This window comes from Balaenoptera acutorostrata, chromosome 13, assembly GCF_949987535.1.
Source record: "Balaenoptera acutorostrata chromosome 13, mBalAcu1.1, whole genome shotgun sequence".
In the NCBI taxonomy this organism is placed as follows: domain Eukaryota; kingdom Metazoa; phylum Chordata; class Mammalia; order Artiodactyla; family Balaenopteridae; genus Balaenoptera; species Balaenoptera acutorostrata.
Window position 1 is genome coordinate 7,898,941 of NC_080076.1, and position 25,204 is coordinate 7,924,144.

Consider the following 25,204-nt stretch of genomic DNA (forward strand, 5'->3'; position numbering starts at 1 on the left):
AAAGTACTTAGGTGTATTTTTAACTAAATATGTACAGGACCTGTATGCTTTGTATCCTATTAACTTGTTGTATTCACTTGTTAGTTTCAGGTTTTTTTGGTAGATTCTCTGGAGTTTTCTGCATAGACAATTATGTCTTCGGCAAATAAAGGTAGTTTCATTTATTGCTTCCCAGTCTTTATGCATTTTATTTCTTTTTCTTGTGTTATTGTGGCAGCCTGGACTTCTAGCAAAATGTTGAATAGGAGTGATAAGATAGTCCATTCCTGCCTTCTCTCACCATTAAGTATGGTGTTAGCTGTGGGTGTTTTGTAGATGTTCTTTATCAAGTTGAGAAAGTTTTTCTCTGAATTTGCTGAGAGTTTTTAAAAAATCATGAATGGACGTGGTATTTTGTCAAATGTCTTTTCTGCTTCAATTGATAGGATTATATTACTTTTCTTTGTTAGCCTGTTGATGTGGTGGATTACATTTCTGAATTTTGAATGTTGAACCAGCCTTGCATAACTGTAATAAATCCTAGCTGATAACAAAAATTATTTTTAGGCATTGTTGGATTTGTTTTGCTAATATTTTGTTGATTTTTTTTTCATCTAAGTTTATGGGAGATATTTATCTTTTTTTTTTTTGGCAATGTTTTATCTGGTTTGATATTAGGATAATTCTGACTTCATAGAATTCATAGAATGAGTTAGACATGATTTCTCTGCTTCTGTTTTTTGGAAGAGTTGTAGAGAATTGGTATTATTTTTTCCATAAATCTTTGGTAGGATGGTACTTTCACTTTGGAAGGTTATTAATTTTTGATTCAATTTCTTTAATAGATATAGAGCTATACAGTTCATCTATTTTTCCTTGTGTGAGTTTTGGTAGTTCATGCCTTTCAAGGAATTGGCCCATTTTATCTGTTATCAAGTTGTTAGCATAGAGTTGTTCCCAATATTCCCTCATTACCCTTTAACATCCAATTGTTTCTTCAATTGGCTATCCATAATGATGACCCTTCTTTATTTATGATAGTGGTAATTTTTGTCTTCTCTCTTTTTTTCTTGACTACCCTTGCTTGGCCTTACTAATTTTTTTTTTCCTCTTTTCAGAGAATCAGATTTTGGTTTCATTGATTTTTTTCTGTTATTTTCAATTTCATTGATTTCTGCTCTAATTTTTATTATTTTCTTTCTTCTGCTTGCTTTAGATTTATTTTGCTCTTCTTTCTCTAGTTACCTAAGGTGTAAGCTTTGGTTATTGATTTTAGATTTCTCTTCCTTTCCAGTCTTGGCATTTAATGCTATAAATTTCACTGTATCCCACAAACTCTGGTAAGCTGTATTTTTATTTTTATCTAATTAAAATATTTTTGGATTTTTCTTGAGGCTTCTTTGACTCATGGGTTATTTTAAAATGCTTTTTAAACCTCTCTATATTTTTGGATTTCTCTACTATATTTCTCTTACAGAGTTCTAATTTAATTTTGTTGTAGTCTGAAAACATTATTTGTATGATTTCTATTCTTTTAAATTTATTAAGGTGTGTTTTATGGCCCAGAATATGGTCTACCTCGGAGAATATTTCATGTGAGCTTGAGAAGAATGTGCATTCTGCTGCTGGATGTAATATCCTATAAATGTTAAGTAGATCAAACTGACTGATAGTGCTGTTCAAGTCACCCATATTCTTTCTGATTTTCTCCCCGCTTGATCTATCACATGCTGATAGAGACATGGTGCAGTCTCCAGCTACAGTTATAGATTTGTCTATGTCACCTTGCAGTTTTATCAGCTTTTGCCTCTTGTATTTTGATGTTCTATTATTAGGAACATACAAGTGTTTCTTGGAGAATTGACCACTTTGTCACATGTAATGCCCTTTTTATCCCTGATAACATTCCTTGTTCTGAAGTCTGCTCTGTCTAAAATTAAACAGGTGCTCCAGCTTTCTTTTGAATTGTGTTAGCATGTCCTATATATCTCCAGCTATGGGCTTGGACCATGGCAGACATTGGATTGGCCCCCAGGAGCCCTCACTGTGGCCCAGAATGCTCTGGAAGTGTACACACTCTCGGCCCACACATGTGCAGTACATACCCCCACCCTGGCTTTGGTCAGTCCTGCCCCTGCATGTCCTTTGGCCCAGAGCCTGGTCCCCACAGCTGGCTGTGCCTTTGGGGTGAGACTTCAGCGCACTGTGATTCAGATTGAGGGTTGGGAGCCCTTGACAATGATTGGGGTTTGCTTGAAAGATGGTGTGGACCAGACTGCCTACTGACAAGTCTGGAATAAGGGCGTCTGGCAACTGGGGTGCCCAGGTGTTTCCCATCCAAGGACCCTCCATCCTCTCCCCCACCCCTCACCCCACCCCAGGAACTCCTGAGATCAGGAGACCTCGGGCTCCTCTGGGATGAATGCTCCCGGCAGCGTCTCGGGCATTTTCTGCTGTCCTCTTCGCTGCTCCTGACACTGAGCACAGCCTATATCCCAGCCTCTTCTCTACCTGAGCCTCTACCTGGACCTGCACTTTGCTCGCCACCCGTACACAGCCACAGTCACAAAGTGCGTCCTGAGAGCTTCACATGTGCCCCCTTCCCTTCCTGGGAAACTTCACAAAGAAGAAAAAAGAAAAAAATGTACCAAGTACTCCTAGGTACTCCTCGGAGAGATTTTCCCTCTTGCAGCTCTTTTGTCTGCAGTCTGCTGTGATTATACTGGACCCCTACTGGTGTGATGGCAAGTGGGAGGGGGGAGGGTGTTCTACTACTGTGTGATTCAGTCTCAGCCTATGACTTTGTTAAGTTCACAGATGTTTCCCCGGCGGAATTGCTTTCCCTCTTGCCCTCTACCCCAATCCCTGGCTGCAGAGTTTCCAGTCTACTTCCATGACAGCCTGGCCACTGTTAACTATGTTATTATGATTATGATTTTTGTTTTTCTTTCTTAGGTGAGACAGGAAGGCTGCAGGAGCTGGGACTAGGTTTGAGAACTGTGCTCTGACAAAGTCCTTCCCTCTGGAGCGTAGGTCTTTGTTACTGAGAAGGCTCTTGGCTTATTTCACAGTGGTGATGCTGCCCCTTCCCTGGCCAGATCCATGAGGGAACCTTTCTTGGATCCTCGTGGTGAGACTCTGGTGGCTTTCGGGGTCCCTCTTAGACTATGGTTCCCATGAGTTTCTCACGCTTAGTCCACAATTATGTTCAGCAATTCGTCCAGCTCACCATGTAGGTATTCCTATTAGTTGATGGCCTCAGAGCTTCTGCTGCAGGTGAGGAGATATTGGTTGCTGTAGCTGTCTGGATGTGTCTGTCTCTGCAGATTATGCAGTGGAGGTTTGCCTTGTGACCTCAGTTCTCTGATAGATCCAAGGAAAGTCACTGATTTTTAGTCTGTTCGGCTTTTTCTTGTTGTAATCATGGCCACTGTGAAGCTCTTTCTATGTTGGCATTAAACCTGGAAGTCCTTCCCAACGTACTTTTAGTATATGTATTTTCTACTGTCTTGGTTTCTGGCCTGTTTCTTTGTCCTGATTTTGTGATGCTTCACTAAGGTGGCCTGACACTGGATTCCGACCCATCTGACTCTCTCTGTTCCATACTTATTTTTGTCCCACTTTCATGGGCCACAGATCCACATGACAAAATATTTATTGTCTATGAAAATTGAGCACAAATAAAATGTAGAATACAATCTGAAGATTTGTATGAGATCATACGATCATACTGAGTTTCCCTGACTGTTCAGATCAACATCAGGCCTTATAAAATTTTTAGTCCAAAAAGAAGCAAAAGGTAGTAAAGAGACATACCATCTCAAGCCACAAGGAGACAATAATGTGTCAAGTCTACGCAGTCAGCAAAAACTAAGTCAGAGAAACTGTCAGTAACACCCATCCATCCCAGAATACAGTCTGAGGCACCAGACTTCATGACTTTTTTTGGATGCTGCTAAAAGGGAATAAATGCAAGTCAAAGGAAAGTGTTTCCCTGGTTACATGTATTCAGTATAAATTTATTTTAAGGATTAGTTGCACAGAAGGTAAATGAGAATCAGAAGAATGCATGGGTAAGAGGAAACAAGGCAGTAACAGCATGATCAGGGTGTATATATACATACGAATGTTAGGCTTCATGGAAGAAAACACACAATGCAAAACAAGATAAACAAAACAGAATGGCAACTTGAGAAAGGAGGTCCACACATCCTGAGGGCCCGTTACACAGTGCTAGTTAGTTATATGCTTTCATAAATGTGTGAAAGAGTCACTTTAACATGAACAATGGACCCAAGTCAGAGTAGCCCTATAGCTTCTTCACTCCATATGGCCATAAACCAAAATATTGCAAAGCTTTTCTAAATAGATCATTGAACAATTTCTACTAAAACTCTAAACTCTTTCTCTTTACATGTTAATAGAAGCAGTGTTGAAGTTGAATATTTCTATTAAGTTAGACTAAGAAACAACCCATTACTGCCCAAGACCTGTTACCATCACTTCCAGATTAGGGAACAACATTAATAATAACCACCAGTTATTATTGTAAGAATCCCATGTCATTTAAGCTTCAAGAAAAGGTGGTGTCTAGACAGGAACCAAAAAAGACAAAGATGATCTCTTTTACTCGAGTTCTTAGCAGTGACCTGAATTATTTGAGAGCTCATAATGTTCTGATACATTAAAAATAATGCCCCAAACTCTACAACACACAGTTAAGTATAGCATATAAATGTTATTGTTTAAAATATCAAACATCATAATATAACATCTCTTTTGGGGAATAGTGCCTCTTGGATATGTATACATTTTACATCTCTATTGAAGAGTTGGAAAGGACAAATGTCACACGAAGGATGGAATAATTACATTTTGTTCACGTATGTAGTGAATAATTTGTACTATATGCAATGTTGATTTTACCTGAGATATCAGATATCACCACCAATAAGTCTAAGTTGTGTACAATATTAAAAGTAGCAGTGGACAATCTTTCCTGTATAATACCTAGTCATCCCACTTACAATTTCTAAATTTATGATGATTCATTTTAGTTATATTTCTTAGTGCTCACAATGGTCCATGCAATTTAGAATTTAGAATGCCAGCCTCTCTCAGTATTGAGAAAGAGGGCCAGATGGTGGGGAAGGAGGGTGGGGTGCGGAGCTGAGCAGAACATTCACAATACATCCTTTGCGGCATTTTTACTTTAGATGATTTTGCTGACAGTGAGGTGGCTATAGTTAGAGTGAGTGAAATGGATTAGTTCTGCTAATGACCTTAATATTTATTGTTTTGGACATCAGGCTCTATCTATTTAGGTCTCTGAAATAGAATTACATTTGTTAAAAAACTATAAACTTCAGAAACAGCAGGCAACCTAAAACATTTTTTAATGGATATTGGAACAAGAAAGGAATTTATTAAGTCAAGCGACATTGGCTGAACAGCGCTAGACTGGATATACCTACTTCATGACTTGAAATGCATTCTTTTCCTTAAATGGTGAGTTCCTTAAAGGAGAATCCAAGTCTTACTCACTTGTGAATTCTCAGCTCTTAGAAGATTCAATTAATGTTTTTTAAACTGAATTTTGAAATACTATTTTTTTTCTTTCGGCTACCTTACAATCAAAGTTTGCAAATATTCAGAAGAGTATAAGAGATGTAGAACAGATTTCTGTAATTCACACATACATAGACAGTGATGGCGAGTGCATATTCATCTTATGTACACGTTTGTGTCGAGAGGAATAGGGAATTTTAGAAAAACTGGTTTAACAGAATTTATAGAATAGAAATAGCAAGAGGTAATTTTGGAGTTATGTTAGACTATGCTGCCTAATAATTTCCTGTGATTAAAAAAAGTGAGGCCTAGCTATTTAGAGAGAAAGAGAGAAAAAGAGAGGGATTGAGAAAGTAGAAGGAGGAGGAGGGGGAGGGGTGGGAAGGAGGGGGAGGAGGAAGAGAGAAATGCAGAGACAGCTTTGAGAAAGGGATTTAGGAAGCTGATGAGGCTGGTCTCTCTTCCCTCCCTTACTCCTTCATTTTTGCCATCTCAGGTCTTCTGTGGAAAGCCACATAGCCTTTTGCCATCAGAGTGCCCTCCTGGCACTGCTGTGTATCAAAAGTAATTAAAAGGAGGCAAGAACAAGAGCCAAGAGATACCGGGTGCCCTCTACTCATGTTTTGTCAATATCAAGCGTTCAGTAAGTATTTAGCCACTGACTAGCCTTTGAGATCATATAAATCAGCAGCCTGATTTCCTAAAACACCTAGATACTAGGATAATTCATGTTTCCATGAATATTTAGATACTCTATCCAGTTCTTGCTCAAACGTTGATTTAAAATTTTACCATATGGATATCAAAATTAGGTATATTTGCCTAATATTTTTCTTGAATAACTTGGAAATAAAGATAGCAGTTTTGCCATTTTGGGGAGTTATTTGATTTTGCTTTTCTTTGTATATTACAAAAATAGCATAAAATTGCTATTGGGCCGTGCCCTCTGACATGCATTTATTAAATATCTTCTCTTATGTCAGCTCTAAACTTACACAAACCTTGCACTTTTCATAAAGACCCTTTCCCCGGTAAATATAATCCCCGTGATTTTAATAGTGACAGAAAGGGAAAGAAAAATCCATCAAGTTCACGTCACCAATTTGTTATGAAATTAGCACAGAAAAGTCATATCCAGAATAAGCTGTATTTCCTTCAGCAGTTAGAAAGAATGAGTGTTTGCATCATCATTGCAACTCCCTAAGTATTTTCCATCCTTCTACCTTCTGCACAGAATTGAAAGCACTCATACATTTTTCATTGCTTTCTTCAAATTCATGACCTTGCCCAGACCTGCTTGGAGCAGGACATTTTAGCACTAGGACTGACTGCTTGACCCAAGCTTCCTCACCCATTTTGATTTCTCTGATACTATGGAAGCCTCACCCTTTCTTTAAAGACATGACTCTCTAAAAGGAAAAATACTCCCAACTAACTTGGTAAAGTAATAAGATATGTCCAGCTAATATTTAAAGATTAAGTTTCAGGAACAGGTTCTGTGGTCTAAATCCAAGTGACAAAGGTTCTATATCATGGGATGGAAAATAATAAAGAAGCCACTGATGTCTAGTACAGTCATGACCACACACATTTCACTTTGGATATTAAATCTTTGTCTACCAAATGTTCATTTTTAATAATTTTCTTTTTTTTATTAGAGGGTGAGCATAGTTCTGGAGGAAAAACTTTTTTCTAGTTGTGTGACACTGAGAAAGCCACTTAAAAACTTTGGGTGTGACTTCATTAGAAAATGTGTTGACCACCAATGTCATTTTCAATATTAATATTCTATGATTCCACCAAACCATAGTCAACCTAATAAAAATTATATTCTATTATAACATAGGGTGAGGAAAACACTGGAAATACATAATAAATTCTCAGTAACCTTACATTTAATAAAGGGTGTTCCTTCTTTTACTTTATTTTAAAAATAGCAAGCCAATAAGTGAAGGCATAATTGACATTTTAAAGGTTAGCAGAATATGATCGCCAGAATTCTGTTTAATTACATAGTTACAGTTCATCATTCAATAACAAAAATTAAGGAAATCATATAATATTACAGTGCCAACAATATTAAACAACTCTTGAGTAAAAACCATCGAGTTAGATATTCAAAATCTCAGTCATGCAAAGTTGTGGTGTACAGTAGTATTTTTGAACTGCTTTACCTTTTTTTAAGTGATGGGGGAAATTTAATCTTGCACAGTATAAATTTTCCTTCTGGTAGCAATATCATTTGTAAGTTTCTTAGAATTATGAGTAAGACATTAATAAGTCTTATCTATTAAGGATTGATATATAGAAACTATGAATTCAGAAGAAGGTAATTCTTGAACTATGCATTTCATGTATTTTACCAAGGGGAAAAATCACACAGACAGATTTTAAAATAATTTAATTTTCTAATTTTATTATTGCCACATTATAATAATATTTTCTGTTCTGCCAGAAATTCACATTTACTTTCCAGGGAAAGCTATTTCTTTGCATTCCCTTCCCAAAGGTGGCCCAACGAGTATTTAAGTCCAGATGTCCCCGAACTATTATTTATCTGGGATAGATTGTGATTAAAAATAAAGAATGTCAAATCACATATTTTCCAATAGAAGCAAATTTGCAATGGGTATTTTATTTCTTAACAGGGGCCTAGCATCCAAAGTTATTTTTATCAAAGTACTCATAAACAATAAATTTAATCAATGACAAATGACATTTGTTTACAATGTACAGTATAAGACTTCACAAAGTATATATAAATTAATTTAAAAGAGTTTACAGAAAGCAGACATACAGCACATAATTTTAATATATTTTGAAGATTCATAGGGATAAGGATTTTATAAGATGGGATAATTCTGTGTGGACCTAGGAAAAAGTATTACAGTGGAATATATAGTGTAGGTAAGTAGTCAAAAGTGTGTGTGTGTGTGTGTGTGTGTGTGTGTGTGTGTTAGGGCTTGTGTGGAGAGAGTAACTGGGGCCCCTGCAGACCCTAGGAGTTCTCCTGTCATCTGCAGTAAAGATGATTCTTGCTTTCATGTTCATTTATTGTCAAGGGGTAGACTGATTTGTTGCTGTGATTTATACAGTGCTGGCTATAACTAAAATTATAGTGTCTTATACTGGGAAAGAATCTGCTACTTCAGGTCATCACAAAAATTTGCAACTCCATCTCCCCCCAACTCCACCCACTTATATATATATTTTCTTTTTGATAAGAAAAAGCATTGTTCTTTGAATTATGCAATATATATGTAAATCTCAATTTTATTAATCAAATTATTTCATATTGATCTATATCATATTAATTTCTGATTCATACTTAATATCAAGATACTTCTGTCATTTTCTTCTTCATTTTCCCTGCCTTTCAGCCTCAAAGAGTTAATGATATTGAAACACCATAAAAACCCTCTCATAATGTTTTCTTTGAGAGAAATCATGTGGTGACTTAAAAAAAATTTTTTTTTAAATCATCATCTCAATTTTCTTTTTCTCCTTAATTTGGGTTTTTAAATTTCTGATTCCTGAAAATAAGCAACTCTTATGAGGGTGTGGATCACTTGAGTGTTAAGATAACAATCAAACTCCAACATGAACACAACTACAGGGACGGTGTGGAGACCTTGCTCCATTTGACCCACGATTCTGTGTCTACAAAAAGGATTGATTTTATGTTCTCTTTAAGTCTAAAATTGTCCTAAAATCAGGGAGCAGACTGAGGAAGTTAACTGCATCAACTACTAAACTTACCAAAATAACTATAGAAAATTTTAGTCCACTCATTCTTAAAACCAGAATATGGAATATGGACTAGGATAGCAGACATAGAAGATGAGGTAAAATAAAAACTTATTAAGCTGAATTGTTAGAAGGAAGTTGGTATATTTCAATTAAAAATGTATTTTTCCTCTCCTTTAAATCTTAACAAGATGTTAAAATCTTCAACTGGGAAAAATATACTAAAATCACAAGTAAAATGTGGTTTTCATATTATTTAGTAATTTTAACTTATTTATCTAAAGTTAATTTAAATAATTGTCTACTGAAGTGTGTAAGAAAAAAACTTGATGTGTAAGGTATTTTAGTGTAAAAATTGCCATTCCCCAAATTTCAATTGAAAATGAAAGCTTTTTGAGTTCACATGAAAAAAAATGTAGCTTGGATATTATTATCTAAGTTGTGACAAATGCCATAAATAATTAAACGAAAGTGCTACAGAATGATAAAGATCCTCAAAATAATAATCACAATTATAATATGCTGAAGTAGCAGGAATACAAAACATAGACATCTACTTAATTTTTTTATAGTTGTTCAACTATCGCTTTAGGATAAATAAGTTTGAATTTCCAACAAAGAACTCGAAGACAGTGTAGGAGTAATACAACTTCTCCTAATCATTCATGACCTACAACCAGTCTAATGAATTGCCTCATCAAGCCTTTCTATTGATATAGTGGTGATGAATCCAGGAAGGGTGAGGAACATCTAAAAAATTGGAAGAAACCCTTAAATGTACAAGGGCCTATTTATTTAGAGGCCATGTGGTATTTCTCGGCTCCCACCATGCCTAACTGGGAGATGACATGGCGTCAAGGAAACATTCCTGGATTAGAAGCCTGGAATGAGGCAAAACTATTCCTGACCATTTCTTTACCTTTGAATAAATTACAATACCCACGGGTTTTGGTTTTCTCCTGAGCAGAACATAAAGCGGAAATTTTCTTCTACGTGATTGCTTTCAGAGCTAGCTAGCATTCCATCTATTTAGAAAATGTGTCCAACATCTCATGATACTTCCCCGAGAGTCTATGAACTATGCCATGCCTCACCTAGTTGTAATAATTGTAGAAATGATACAACAAAGATTCACATTCTCGAGTAAAAAAGGAAGCATTTGTGGTCGTTTCAGAGAAGAAAAGTGGGTGAATCTTTTGAATACATTGATAGAGAATTCACATGTGAGGCTGTTGACCTCTTATTTAGTCCCCAGCCAGTGTCACAGCTAGTACATCTTCGTGTTGAAACTCAGATGAGGTTGACCATACGAAACTGATGCTCATGTCACTAAAGAGACATTTAACCATGGGTGTTTTGTGATGATACATTCTTTTGTGTGCAATAATTTTCACTAAACTGAAGGAAGCATACTTGATACGTGTTGTCTTTCTGTGGTAACTTCAAAACCTGATACAACCGATGTCTTCTTCTTTCAATTGCATACTTAGTACGAGGTGAAACTAGTAAAGAAGGCCATGTCTGTGACATAGAACTGAGGTCAGAATATGAAGACAGCAGAGTCCCAGTGTAACACTGGACACTTCATTGGAGTTTTTGTAATTTTATCTAAACTGTTGCCCTCCTGACTAGTCCCCCTCCTCTTACTCTACCCCGTCCATGGGAAATTGCACTCCATAAATTTCATAGGCTAGAAGTTCATTTGTGTGGTGTATCATCTACTATAATTATTAACACAGGTCTAGTGGCAAAGTTCTATCTATTTTGAGAAGGCCAAGTTTCCGGGATTATAAAGTATAGTTAATGATTGATAAAGCAGTTTGAAATTGTAAGGTATTGACAGACATGATAGATTTGGAGAAAATGTATAATTTTCACTTTGAGCAGTTTTTAGTAGAATGTTTGCTATAAAACACAAAGTGTTAAAGGCCTAAGCTCAGCCCCACTAAATGTATACTGCCCATTTATTGTGCTGTATGTGTTGTAAAAATCATATCTGGACTACAATGTTTTTACAAGAATATAATTTTCTTAGCTTGTTTTCACGGTAGCATTAATGGTCAATTTTAGTAAGTGGCTCAAATAATCAAGGGAGTAGTGTAATCATGCTTTTTTATCGAGTTTTCTGAGATATTGGCCAAAGAATGAGGGGCAGACATCAATTTTTATGATGTTTTTAATATCTACTATAAAGATACCACATGCAATAAGTTGGATTTATAGAAACTACTAACAGTGTAAAGTTACTTATCAGTCCACTGCTTCTATACTGGACAGAAAGAATAAGTGGTTAACCATTTTATAGGTGATAAATTATTTTCAAACATAATTGCCCAATGAAGACAGAGGAAAATTGTACAAGATACCAGGACTAGTACTATAGTTACTACTTGTTGGAAAAGGTGAGGTTTACTTTTAATAAATACGTTTCACTTTATTTCACATGCTCTATCAAACCACATCTTCCTTAATATATAAGTAAATATATATTTCTTATTTCATTAAGTTCAAATTGTGGCAGTGGCCAAAACCTATTGATTCATAAATATTTATTGCATAAACAAATTAGTTCTGAGTGCCTATTATTTGTTTGATGACTAAGAGAAAAAAGTGTTTTCTTTTCCCTCCCACCAGAATAGTAAACCATTGGGTCAAAGTTATTTTGTACTTTTCTACATAATTATAATGTCACGTGTACAACAATTAATACTATCAGAACAAAAAATTGGGGACATAAAAAATAAATCCCTTTAGGTAATCTTTCCATGAAATGTGTACGTCTTCCAGGCTTTCTCTGCTCTCAGAAGATCCTTTATGACTTGGGTTCCTTGACCACTGCTTTCTTCCAACTCGATATGGAAACTGTGACCACCTTCGTCCACTGGTCTACATCTGGATGGAAAGCTGACTGAGTCAGTTTCAGAAGGAGCCGAAAGATGTCTTTGGTTCATAGCAGTCACTCCCTCACAATGAAAAAGTCACATGTATATTAAAGAAGAACACAATTACTGAAGGGAGAAAAATGCTTGCAAAGCGTAGAGGCATCTTCAGTCAAAAACCTACAAGCTCAAGTGAGTTGGATACACGCCTAGGACCACTCTACTTACTCCACTGGTGCTGGTTTTATGACCTTCCAGCAGACTGGTTCAGTAAGTTTTCATCTTTGGTTTTTGCAGAATATTTATCTGCTTGTCACTGATTACAGTGTGCATTGCCTTATGCCAAGTATATTAGGTTACTATAAATTCTCCTATCTGTTCATTTAGCAATTTTGACTTAGTTGCAATTTTAGGTATAGTTAGAGGAGTATGCTAGAATAAATCTCCAAAAATTTATCACGAGATCTTTTACAGCATTATTCTCATTGTGATGAGATTGGCTTAAGGACATGGGAAGGAAATTTCTCTCTCACTGACTCTTTTTTATGACATTATTTTCTGAATGAACCGGCCCAAGGTTATGCCTGATCTTTGGGACCCCCTCAGTTACACTCACTGGTAATGATCACAAGCAAACAGTGTTCTGGAAACTACTTCATGCAGGAATCATGTCTCCCACCAAACAGACACAAGAGCAGACTCGTCTAATTAGCAGAATCCCCCCGGACCCGCTGTCTGTGCTTCTGGCACAGTAATAAAGCTGAGACATATACCAGGACCCCTGAGGATCTGTCCCCCTAAGTTCCATGTAGAAACTTGTGGTCTGTAAGCAACAACTCGACCGAGTGAGCCGCGAGAGGCTTGCTTTGAGCGCGGCACCCCTGGGAGCTGTGCTCAGATGGTCTCAGCTGGGAGTTGCTCTGGTGTGTTTCACTCGCGGCATTTCAAAAGCAAATGCCATGTGCTAAAAGTAATTCAGAGGTGTTCAACCCTGAAAGCTGGGATTTCAGGGAAGGCTGTATCATCGTCAGGAACCAGTCATCCGCTCTTATGCTGTGTCAGCAAAATTCACAGTGCAGAGCATTTGAGTAATTTTCTTTTTATCCCTGAAAGCTTAGGATAATTATTTTTCACAGCCACATTAACTCTTATGATTAGCATCTTGAGGGCATTTTCAGACTTATCTGAGAGATGTGGAAAATCTAGGCAGTTGCTATAAGTGCAAATTTATCACGGAGGGACTGAATACTGCTTTTACCACGAATAACTCTCCACAATGAATTGTGACTGCATTCAAGCTATGGACATGGATGAAAAAAAAGTCTTATCACAGATCAGCAAAAAAGGTACCCTTTCAACAGACTAACTTTGAAAGCTTAAAAAAATTTTGATATTGAAAAAAATATCAGGTTTTCATCTTACATGACCTGGGCTCGCTGTTCTTTAAATCCACCTTTGGAGTATTTATGAGCTGACCATCTTAGGCACGTGGCATCAGATAATTCGGGCAGAATGATTTTATTTTTACTTGAGTAAACTCCAAAACTTAGGGCAAAAATATCTATGTTGACCCAAATTAGCCAAAAACTTCCCCAGTTCACGTGGAAATCACCACTTCCCTTTAAATCTAGTAGGTTTGTCATTAGTCTCAGGAATGAAAAAAACTTTTTTTTTTGGATCCATTTTCTCTTATAATCCCAGCCAACCCATATCCAGTAAAAGGAAAGTAAAGCCCAGCCAATTCTGGTTACACAGTAAATTACAAGCCTCTGATGGCTCTCTGAGAACAGCATCTGTCACACATAAAATGATACCTACAGTCCTGTCCCTATTGTTGGTCTCCTGACTGCAAAATATCTGATTTCATTTAAACTGTACTTTTATCTCTTTCTTAAACAGATTGTCATTTAGAGTCCTTCTTTTCCTCGAGGGTAAATGAAAGCCAGTCGAGGATCACACCCAATCTTCCCCACGTAGCTCAGAGGGGGCCAAAGAGAGAAACATCGTCACCCACAAGGGATTACTGAACAGAAAGACAGTGCAGTGACGTGACGTGCAGGACAGCCAGACTGGTTCCTTTGCTTCCAAAGTGGTCCCCCTTTTCACATCGTCACCTCTGTTTGTCACAGGAGCAGACGTGACTACATGAATACTTTGCTAATAAGAAGCTTTTTTTTTTTTTTTTTACAGCACTATTTTAAACATAGCTATTCAACATAACAATCTTAATTTTAATGCACCAAATAACAGTTTTCAACAATTTAAGTGAGCATATCCTGTCACTCTCAGCACACGTTGATATATACTTGTTAGATATAGATGGATACAGCAATATCCATATCTATATTTGTCTACAGACACACACACACACACAACACACACACACACAGAGCACACACACAGAATAGAGCTACAAGGCCCTGCTTAAGAGTGTGTTCTAAATTTCGTGGGCGTGTTTCCTTGTCACTGGGCTTATTTATACGGAAAGTTGTGATGCCATTTGTAGAGCTTACTGGATTTGTCCCTGTCGAAACCCTCCAAGCCACAGAGCTTGTGGTGGGTCACCTTTCTGTCTAAGGATAGACCTCTCCTCAGGTGGGAGGACTGAGCCAGGAGGACAGGGGCAATGCCTTCACCCAGGTACGGTCCAGCGTGGGCGACTTCTCACCCTGCCCAGGCTTCTGCTACTGTCAGACTCAAAGGATTTTATTTAAATGACTGTTCAGACGATTTGGATTCTATTTTTGTAAAACGTAGACTCCCCCGCAAGAAACTCAATAAATAAAGAACTTAGCCACGGAATCAAGGAAGCAGAACTCCAGTTTTTAACCTTCCACTGGGAGCGGGGATAGACCCGACCCATTTCAATGTTCCCTGCAATTGGTCCTCCGCGAGGCAGAGGGCGCGAAGGCCCCCAGGCAGGTCCGGGCAGACTGTCTCTCTGGTCTCAGCATCTCTCTGGGTGTCATTGGATGAGGCTGGAGCTGTAGCTGAAGCCGTAGCTGCTGGACCGGGACAAGGACGGCTGCGTCTCTTCGCTCTGCTCCGAGGCGTAGCTGGGAAACGTCTGTGCACGTGACATCTTCGAGGCCCCGAACCCGTGACCTGGAGAGAGAAAAAGGAAGGAGAGCTGTACCAAGAAACTGACTCCGAAAAGCGCGAGGTGAGTAGGTAAACATGGAGAAACGGCGCCTGGTTCCTTGGTGAGTTAAAAATGTATGCAGGGCTCAATAATTTCCTTAGTGTGTCTTCTCAAAAATTCTGGATGCCAGAGAGCTAGGGATCTCAGACTTGTACTCTCCTTCAACCTTTGGAACAAAAGCACAAAAAGCTTTTCCAAAAAAAAAAAAAAAAAAGCTGTTTTTGATGGAGAACCTGTAAGTGCTTTCTTTTCTTTGATACTCACTTTTCAGCGTACAGAAGCAAATGACATACTTCTTAAAAACCTTTTGAGCAGGCAAACTACACTTTATCCTAACCCGTCACCATCAATTATCAGGAAAAAGCTTTCACAGTGATTGCGTTCCAGGCCCTGGCTTCTCCTGGCGGGTTTGTGAGTAACCGAGCCCACTTCATGACATGGTTAACCCAAACGATAAACCTTCATGGTTACTAAAATGGCCTCACAGTTAAGTCTTATAGGAAATTTATTTCTATGATTTTATAGTTCAGATGCACCCCTGCGACGAGAAATTTGTTTAATGCAAAATCTAGAAATGATTACTGGAAAACTAGCAGAATGCTAACAACGTAGGGAGAAAAGATGCGTTCTAGGGCTTCAGGTGAACTTCCCAGGGGTCTCCCCATCCTTCTTAATCAGTCAGTAATTGTTCTTCACACGTGAGAATGATGATTACCTAATGGATGAGCTCAGTGGGGAGAGAAGAAAAAATACAGTGTGCTCTGCCCTCTCAGAGCTTCTATTTCACTCAAAGCAAGAGATGTATTGAGTTTGGTTTATATTTTTTCTCGTCTCTATGGCGAGGAATCCAGGGAAGATGATCTGTTAACACAGAAACATCAAACATGTCATCAGTCTCCTCAGGTGGGGCTGGCGTTCTTTCGCAAGGTCATGCACTGAAAGCCAGTTTCATCGTCAGGTGGTTTGGTGACTCGGAATCTATCCGTGTCGAGTCTGAAGCTTGGGATCCAGGGAGGAAATGCAAATGCATTGGGCAATAAAAAGGTAATTAAAGTGGTAGAACCTCTTAATGTTAAAAAGTCGTGAGAGCAAAATCTTGCTTTTGAGATAAAAATCATTTTAGTTTCATTGTTGGCCTGGTTCTCTCATGAAGACTCAGCAGCAGGTCAGGGAGGAGAGGCCTGGGCATTTCCTACTGAGGCCGTCCGGTCTGCTCCTGTGCTTCTGCCACCCAGCCTCCTGCTTCTGAGCTTCCAGACCTTTCTGCTCCCTTCCCTTCCTCTCCCAGGGTCCTGAAACCCCATGTCCTCTCTGTGCTCCTTCAGGCCTGAGGCAGGCAGGGCTACCTTGCCGTTGCCGTCTCTCACATCTCCTTACTGGTTCAGTAATTGGACCGACAGCTGATTCAAGGGTCCAATTAAATTCCATCATCAATTCTCATAAAATCTCAGCTAAGTGTGTCTTCTCTTTGCTGTAGGACCCTGAGGAGGCAATGAGGAAGATGAAGCTGGGGGTAGGCAGGAGGGTTTGGCCGTTAGAGGCGAGATCAGCTTGGGCACTTAGGAGTCAGAGCTCCGGGCACACGCGCTGCCCCTGCGGCTAACTCGTTGTAACTGATCTTGAGAGACTTACTTGGTCTTTGGGTTTCGCAGTTTCCTTATCTGCACATTCTGGCTGACAATAATGGTATAATATGGTGCTTTTGAGTATTAAATCAATGTGTATCAATTAAATTCATACATGTTAAATGCATCCCCACAGCAAGAGACAGATGCCATGAGGAACTCTATCCAGCATGGCCATCCATAGGGGGCAGTCCATGAAGGCTTCCCTAAGGAGGTGGCCTTTTGACATGATGCTTATACGACAAGGTTGTGATACACTAATCCAATATGGGGAACGTAACTTAAAATTTTAACAGTTTGCCTCCTTATCTCACCGTTGACTTGCTGGATGATAGTTCAGTTCCCGTAAGAGGAGAGACTGGCGTTCATGAGCACAAACCAGTTGGAAATCCTAATATTAAGACCATGTTCCTGGCCTCGGTTTTATCCTGTTATTTTAAAAAATGTTAGAAATATCTGAAAGAGAGCAATGCGAGAGCACACCTTTAATTCACATTACTTGTGGTCTAAAGGCTAAGGTTTAAGTCGTGAATATAGAAGAGTCTTTGCCTATGCACACAGAATCTGGAATCTTGGGGGTAAAACTTCAATCATGCAACTAAAATTTGCCAAGCATCTACTAACATAGTTCAGGACTCCACAGGGAAGACAAAGTTATGGAAACCATGGTTCCTGAGTTTCCAGAGTTCACAAGCTGCTTTGGAAATGATCATCAGACAAGGATAGATAACAGTAAACATCAAATGAAGGGTCCGCACAGCCAGTGCTGTATGGGATCAGAGCAGGACGCCAGCGGAGCTTAGAAGAGCTGGTTACAGAACTGCACACTTCAGTTCAACCATCACCAGTGACCTCTGCTCTGCAGAGTGTGTAGACACCACCACCACGGCCTCTGAAACTGCTGAGTCCAAAATCCAGCTCTGCCATCCCTTTTTGAGCCTCATTTTTTTGCATGGAAAGAACATACTTTCCTAAGGTATTTTGAGGGTTAAACAAAACAACATACAGGAAGACACCTGGGATGGTAGGTACCTAATAAATGTTAGTTTTTTCCCCTTCTTTCTATGCTGAATGTGTCCACACTCTTGTCCGTTTTCTTGTTCAATGTCTACTTTGTCTACCCTCGCAGTGCGCTGTTCTCACTGTGACAGGTTTGGAATATTATTTTCCTTCAAGGTCATCTTGAAGATTTCTTTGTTTCCTCTACAAACAATTTCTAGTCTAATTGGAGATGAAATGATGTTTTTTCTTACCTCAGCCATTTCTTTATGGACAGTTCACAAATGATGCTGTTTCTGCTTATCACAAAAATAACATACCTCAATCAGAGCTGAACATATGAAGGCTTAATAAGTGCTGTTTGATTTTGGCAACAATGAGTATGAGAACAAAAGAGAGAAGTAATTAATCATTTTCTCAGCATTTATTTGAATTGTGCCCTTAGGCACTGTTGATGAAAACAAAACAAAACAAATCAACTTTGTGGCTTAAATTAAACACTTGCTGGACTAGACCTGTTCATTCCACTTAACAGAGACCCTATTTAAATCCTTCCTAAACTTTCCCCTCCGGACCATCCCCCGAAAGACAGACTCTGGGCATCTGGGGGATGCTGCAATTTAACAAATTTGTTCATAGCTATCAGTCTATCTTAAAAGTCCTTTTGAATTTTCATTTCTACCCCATTGTATATTCATGTTTGTTTTAATAGAAAATAATATTTTCTACCCATATATTCAGGTAACATTGACAATCTGGGAGAGAAACATATCATATTTACCTGGTGGTTTGAAGTATACTCTGAAATGACACTGCATACCATCCCCTACCCCCTTCCCTCCATGGCAAGTATATGAGCCCCAGATGGAGAAACATGGGTCCACTCCAAAAGGAAGGACATATATTGGATACAGAGGCATTTAAGACATTTGTTTATTCTAACAAAATTACATGACTTCTCCTGGAAACTGAAGAGTACCGCGTGACAAGAAAGGTGCAGTGACTCTAGCCATAGAAGGAAAACTTCCTGCCATATCATGAAAGATTCAAACCAGGAATAAACTAGATGGAACACAATGCAGTAGGAAATAACTACCAAATCTGAATGCAGGACCAGAGATTCACATCACACCTAGGAGAGAAAGTGAAGAATGACAGGCTCTTGTAAATATCTCCTCTTTCCTTAAGGATTAAGTAGTACTTCGCTGCCTGGTACAGAGTTACCACTGCTCATTCCCTTTCTGCTAGCTTCTAGTTTTCCATACTTACTAATACCGATTTTATTCTTTACATAAAATATAAAGGAAATTGTTTTGGAAGGAAGTCAGAAGATTCCCAAAGCATAAAACTTGTGGTTATTAATTGGTAAGAGGCGATGCCCCAGTAATGCTACGTGCTGATGTGAATTTGTGTGTTTTATTAGTTTGTTAGAATCTGGGGGATAGGAAAGAGCGTTGTCCCTTTAAATAATAAAACAAACGAAACAAAGCAGGAAAAAATCCCAAATAAAACAGTTGCCTCCTGAGGAAGGGAGCAGCCTGGAATAAAGGCATCAGCGACAAGCAGGACTAGGGGGGCACAGGGGAGATGCTGATTTCCGTGGCTAGAAACCCCTTGTTTGGAGAGGGCAGACGGCAGATCAGGCCCAGGTGCCGGAGGAGGGAATGGAAGAATAAGTTGGGGTGCAAAGCACAGGGCTTAAGGGCTCTCACTGCAGTGAATCTGGGGCCAGCAGGGTTTTATGGGATGTTTAAAACTTGTATGTTTACCTTGCAGCCAGGTAAAAGGTGAAACCAGACAGGAGGTAGAAGCAACAAGGGCCATCTCCAGTCTCTTAGTAAAAACCTACCATGTATTAGTCATGCTTAGAAGTGCCCAGGACCTGTGGTCAGTGGCTCTTCTCTAAGCTGTATTTGAATTGTCCTCAGTTTGTTCTAATTACAGTTCAAAGCGGACTGTGTTTCGGTCGATCTTTGTGCTCTCCTAGGGGGGGTGCTCCAGAAATGCCTGTGGGGATTCCAGGGTCCCAGGAGCTCCATGACCCTGGAATAGATTTGCTGGGGGGAATTGAGGCTCGGTTCAGCGCATCTGAGCCACCGGGGAATGAAGATCATGGGTTTCAATGCAGACAGAAAGTGATTTGGAAATGAAAAGCCATGATGGAATAACTACTTCTATGCTTAACTACCTTAGAAATATTATTTTAAAAAATCCTCATATCAATTCTGTAAGACTGGGTAGCTTAAACAACAGATATGTATTTTCTCATAGTCCCGGAGGCCAGTCTGAGGTCAAGGTGCTGGCAGGGTTGGCTCCTGGTGAGAACTCTCTCCTGGGCTGGCAGGGGGTCCTCACTGGTGCTTTTCTCTGTGTGCACTTTCCTGGGGTCTCTTCTGCTTATAAGGACACTAATCCTGTTAGATCTGGGTCCAACCCATATGATATTATTTAACCTTAATTGCCTCCTTCAAGGCCCTATTTCCAATACAGTCATATTTGGAGTTAGGGCTCCAGCCTATGAACTTTGGGGGACACAGTTCAGTCCATAGTCCATTCATTTTATAATAAATAAAATTAATCAGGAGACATTAATCTGAGAAAATGTAGGTGACACCTTTTCTTTTGTTAGGGATTATTATTTTCTTGACCTTTTCTCTGGGAGGTATTTGTACTTGCTAGTGAAATTATGTAATTTGACTTACGATTACATAAAATGATTAAACATGACGTAATTTTTCATCCTTCAAATTGTCAAAAAAAAAATTTTAATGGTGGTTTTATGCCACTGTTTCTGATATAAACTGTCAATTTGCATTGCACTAGTTTACATTCCCACTTGGAGGGTATAAGAGTACTTTTTATCTTAACATTAGATGATATGGATATTAATTAGATTAAAAATTTTGCCAGGTGGAAGGATGAAAAATTGCATCTTATTGTTTAATTTCCTTTTGCTACATAAAGTATTTAAATTTTGTAGTCAAGTGTTGGTGGTTTCTGGTTTTGTGTCTTGAAATAAGTCTTTCTTCATCACAAGATTATTAAAATATTTTCTTATAAGTTCTTTTTATATTTTCATAAATTTCTTTTGCTATCTTCAGCTTTTTAATTTATTGGGAATCTCTCTTGGTTCATGCCCTAAGTTAAGGATCCTGTATTGTGTGATGGTTAATTGTGCTGGCTCTGAAGGAAGACGACTTGGGTTTGAGTTCCCACTCTATCCCTTTACTGTTCTGTCCTTCAAGTTCCTCAAGTGTAAAATGGCAATTATAATAGTTTCTACCAATAGGATCATGTGTTAAAAGAGTTATTTCATAATAGCACAGTCTAATGGTGTATTACATTAGTGTTTATATAATATTAACACTAAGAGCGGGGGTACTATATCGTGGTATATGCACACGAGCGTGCAAGCACCACACACACACAGCCCACCAGTTCATTTAATCTTCACAGCCTGCTACTGAAGTAGAAACAAAGCGTTTGCAATAGTGCCTGGCATTGATCCTTTGTTATGAGGTTCATAATGATGTGTCATGGTGTGAGTATTTTTCCAAATACTTTATGAGATTTTTTTTTCAATCAAGGAGCCAAGGTGTCTCATTTCTGGGAAATACTTCTGGATTATTATTATAATTTTTGTGAATGATTTCCCTTCCACCATTTTTCTCTGCTCTCTTTCTCCCACTTCTGTTCTCTTTCTCTAACCATCTATTATTTATATGTTCCAGTGCTGTTCTGATCTTATAATTTTCCAATCTTTTTTATTTTCACTCTCTTTTTTTGCTGCTTTATTTTGTGGGAGATTTGAGGTTTGCTTAACCTTGTCTTCCAAGCTTACTAAATTATAAAAAAGATTTTACTGCTCTAATTTAAATTTGCAAAAACTTTCTTTTCCCTTTTCCTTTCCCTCTCTTGTTCTCCTTTCTTTAATATACATTCATACATATATTGTTATTAATAATGGCACTTTCACCCCTAAAACTATGGACCTTTTTTGCTTGTTTCATAAGTGGACATCTAAATATCCTTTACTCATATCTTTAAAAATTAGAAATTTTTGAATGGGAAAATGCATATTATTTAATTCTATGTAGTACCCAGCCTCCAGTTATAAAGAGACTGGTGGGTTAGCAACTGCATTCTAATACTGAAAAATATCCAACACAATATAGTTTATAATACTTTAATTTGTTTTAAAGATGGTTTAATTTGATTCATACAGAATTACATTTTTAATACCCATTTCATAAATTCTCTGGACTAAAAATAGTCTTCTATCTATTATTCTGGTTGATGTAGCATTCATTTTTCCCTGTTGCTTGCATTTCATTTCTCATGTATTTTAATTACCTACTGGGATATTAATCTTCTACAACTGTGATATTAATTTTCTATGACTGTGATCTCTTCACAAGACTTAGCTGAACTCTTCACTGTTAGCAGAATGCATATGAATAGTTGTGGAAGGTATAAGCAATCTGTGGCAGCTACTAAAATGGTAAATATTAACATGGGGTAATCTAAGTTGAAACTGAGTAGAGAATACATGAAATAAAAATTCATCAATGTTGCTCAACAAGAGGAATGGGAAAATATTATAAAAATTCAGTTTTTTGAGGAATGGGAAAATATCATAAAATAAAAATTCAGTTTTTTATTTAGTTTTTGAGCTATACATTTTTCATTGCTATTTTCAAGGGTTTAGGTATAAAATTTTGAATATAATATTAATAAAAATAAGTTATATATTGATACATCTTTGTTTCCATTTATGAATATATTATTTATAGAAAGTTTTAGCAATCAAGGAACTATTCAGGATCATGAAGTAGGGTGTGCCCAGTTCAGGCTGAGATCTCCAGAACTATAATCTGAGGTATTTTAACAAGTTTACTGGAAAGTCACATTAATCTCCTGCAAATCAATAACAAGAATACTTTCCAGCTGATCGTCCTCAAGATGATATCTTAAGGAGAAAATGGAAAATTTTATTTGATATAATTCTTTTCCAAAGATTTTAAACGAATGCATAGAAACACTTTTCCAAGAGCATGGGACTTCCCTACATAATGTATAGTTAGAGATTTGAGTTATGACAGAAATGTTATAGAAAAAATATTGAATGTCACATAAGTTTACATAGGAAGTTTCAAAAAAGACTAAATATGAGGAAGATTAACAAAATTATTGAAAATTTACTGTCAGGTTTTCATAGAATGTAGCACAGTTTTATTCTGCAGTAGATACAAGGTTAAGCTTGCATTTAGTCTGAGGACCTCTGAAATGAGTTTGAGGATAAGTGTCCAAAAATCTGCTTAGCACTCGACACATCTGATTTCATCTCATTCTCTGTAGAACTTTGCCTAGAATTTTTCCTTCTAGGAATGACTAGGTTGATTTTTCAGAGATCTGGGAAACATTCTGATAATCACAAACAAAATTTTGTCTTCTTAGATTTGTAAATATTTTTTTTGTCAGCATAAGACCACAGTGCCCAAATGGTCATGGCTTTCAGACTCTGTATCTCACCATTAGGAATTAGGCCCTCATGATGCTAATAATGAAAGAAAATTCCAGATGGTGAGTTGCAGCAGATGAGATATGGATGTGGGGCGAGGACACACCCTGGAGAGTCTGTTATATCTTATGAAGCCAATTGGATATTTTTTTAATAGATGATAGAAAACTTTTGAATGATTTAAAGATGAGTGATTGGATCGGATTTGCGGTTCAAAAGCTCGCTCATTCAATGAGATGACAGAGGAGCTGTAATCAATCTTTTCCCACCATCACACATCTGATAGATTAAATTTAGCCCCAGATAGAACAATTTCTCACAGAAAGTAGTGCAAAGATAAAAAGAAGCCTCTGGTTTTATGTGCATTTCCTAGGGTTTACTTATAATTCTTCCTGATTTTCTCCAACTCATCAGCATTCTTCCAGGTCCAGTGGGAGCGTTGGAAACTGCTGGTACCGACCTAGAGAAGAATGAGGCCAGAATGGTTGGGTGTGGTGAGGAGTTGAGGACATTCATTCTCATTGAGAAAGACCTACAAATATTTCTTACTATAGTTAAATTAATATTCTGCGTTCTCATTATACACTCAATAAACTGCAGTAATTTCAGAACCTGGAAATCTGAAGCCTAGATAGTTTCTGGTTAGTAGCACTTCCTGGAAAGTCGATATTTCAGTGTCTGTATTGATATTGAAAATATCCAGATAAATAGAGAATAGGAGCTCTGAGATTCATGAAAATGGAGTCAAGGAGTACAGGACAAAGGACGTGTTCTGTGGACATTTCTTCTGTTTTATGAGAAACCGCTGCAAAAATCCAAATTACTTTTCTAGGCAGGTTGAGAAATCCTTATTAGGCATTTTATCACCATTGTACCCAGAGACAGCAGTGAAAATCATCTTAACCCTTGGTTAGCTTTTGATTTTTAATTAGTTATCTTTATTTTATTTTTACTCTGTGAGAGGTTGAAATATATTTTCATCAGTTATTGTTTAATATTAAGTACTAATGTCAAAAGGCTAGAAAATGTTTGTAGAATTATTACCATTTTACAATGTCACATTACCTGTAATGGTTTCACTGAAAACAGGCCAGGACAGGGAAGGGTTGAGAGCACAGGCTCTAAGGCCGGTCCTGGCCTCACCAGGTGACCTCGGGTCGGATACAATCATACATCAAGTATCCGAGTGCTTGACTCATGATATTAGTGGTCATTAATACTGAGCACTAACAGTGTACCAGGAAGTGTCAGATGTTTCACTTAAGTTGATTTACTTAATCCACCTGGCAGCGCTGTAGGGTCAGTCCTCTTACTCTCTCTCCCGGGTGCACAGACACCAGTGCTGGAATCCAGGCTGCTGGCTTGAAACTCTTCACTCACCCCAGAAGGTTAAGGCTACCCCACAGTTAGCACAACAGAGAAAAGGGCATGATTTGGCAAACCAAAACATATTTTAGAGGCAAGGGATCAAGCAGGCCTCATAACTTTTTTTTCTTTTAATTCCCTCAGTTATATTGATTTTCAGAAGAGCACAGGATAATCTGAATTACTTTATTTCATGTTACTTGACTGTGAGAATATGGATATTCACTTTTTTCCAAGAGTCTTTATTTCTTTATCTGTTTTACTTTGATTTTATAATTGTGAAAGTCAGAAATGTTAGTTTCTATTGTTTATTTTTTAAAATATTTAACAATCACTTAATAGAATAAAATGCTAAATCTTAGAAAGTTATGATCCGTAA

The 25,204-nt window shown here is 37.9% G+C and overlaps 1 protein-coding gene across 3 annotated transcripts in view; it reads right to left on the reverse strand.

Annotated features, from left to right (window-relative positions):
* Positions 1-7,495: 7,495 nt before the first annotated feature.
* The window catches only part of DOK6 (docking protein 6), a 417,153-nt gene continuing 399,444 nt past the window's right edge, over positions 7,496-25,204 (reverse strand). The window contains exon 8 of one of the 3 annotated variants that reach the window (XM_007189942.2): positions 7,496-15,278. In XM_007189942.2, coding sequence (XP_007190004.1) covers positions 15,139-15,278 — 140 coding nt within the window. In that variant the 3' untranslated portion in view covers positions 7,496-15,138. Of the gene's footprint in view, positions 15,279-23,046; positions 23,921-25,204 lie in introns of those variants that run through there. The other 2 variants (XM_057526829.1, XM_057526833.1) reach the window with 2 other exon arrangements.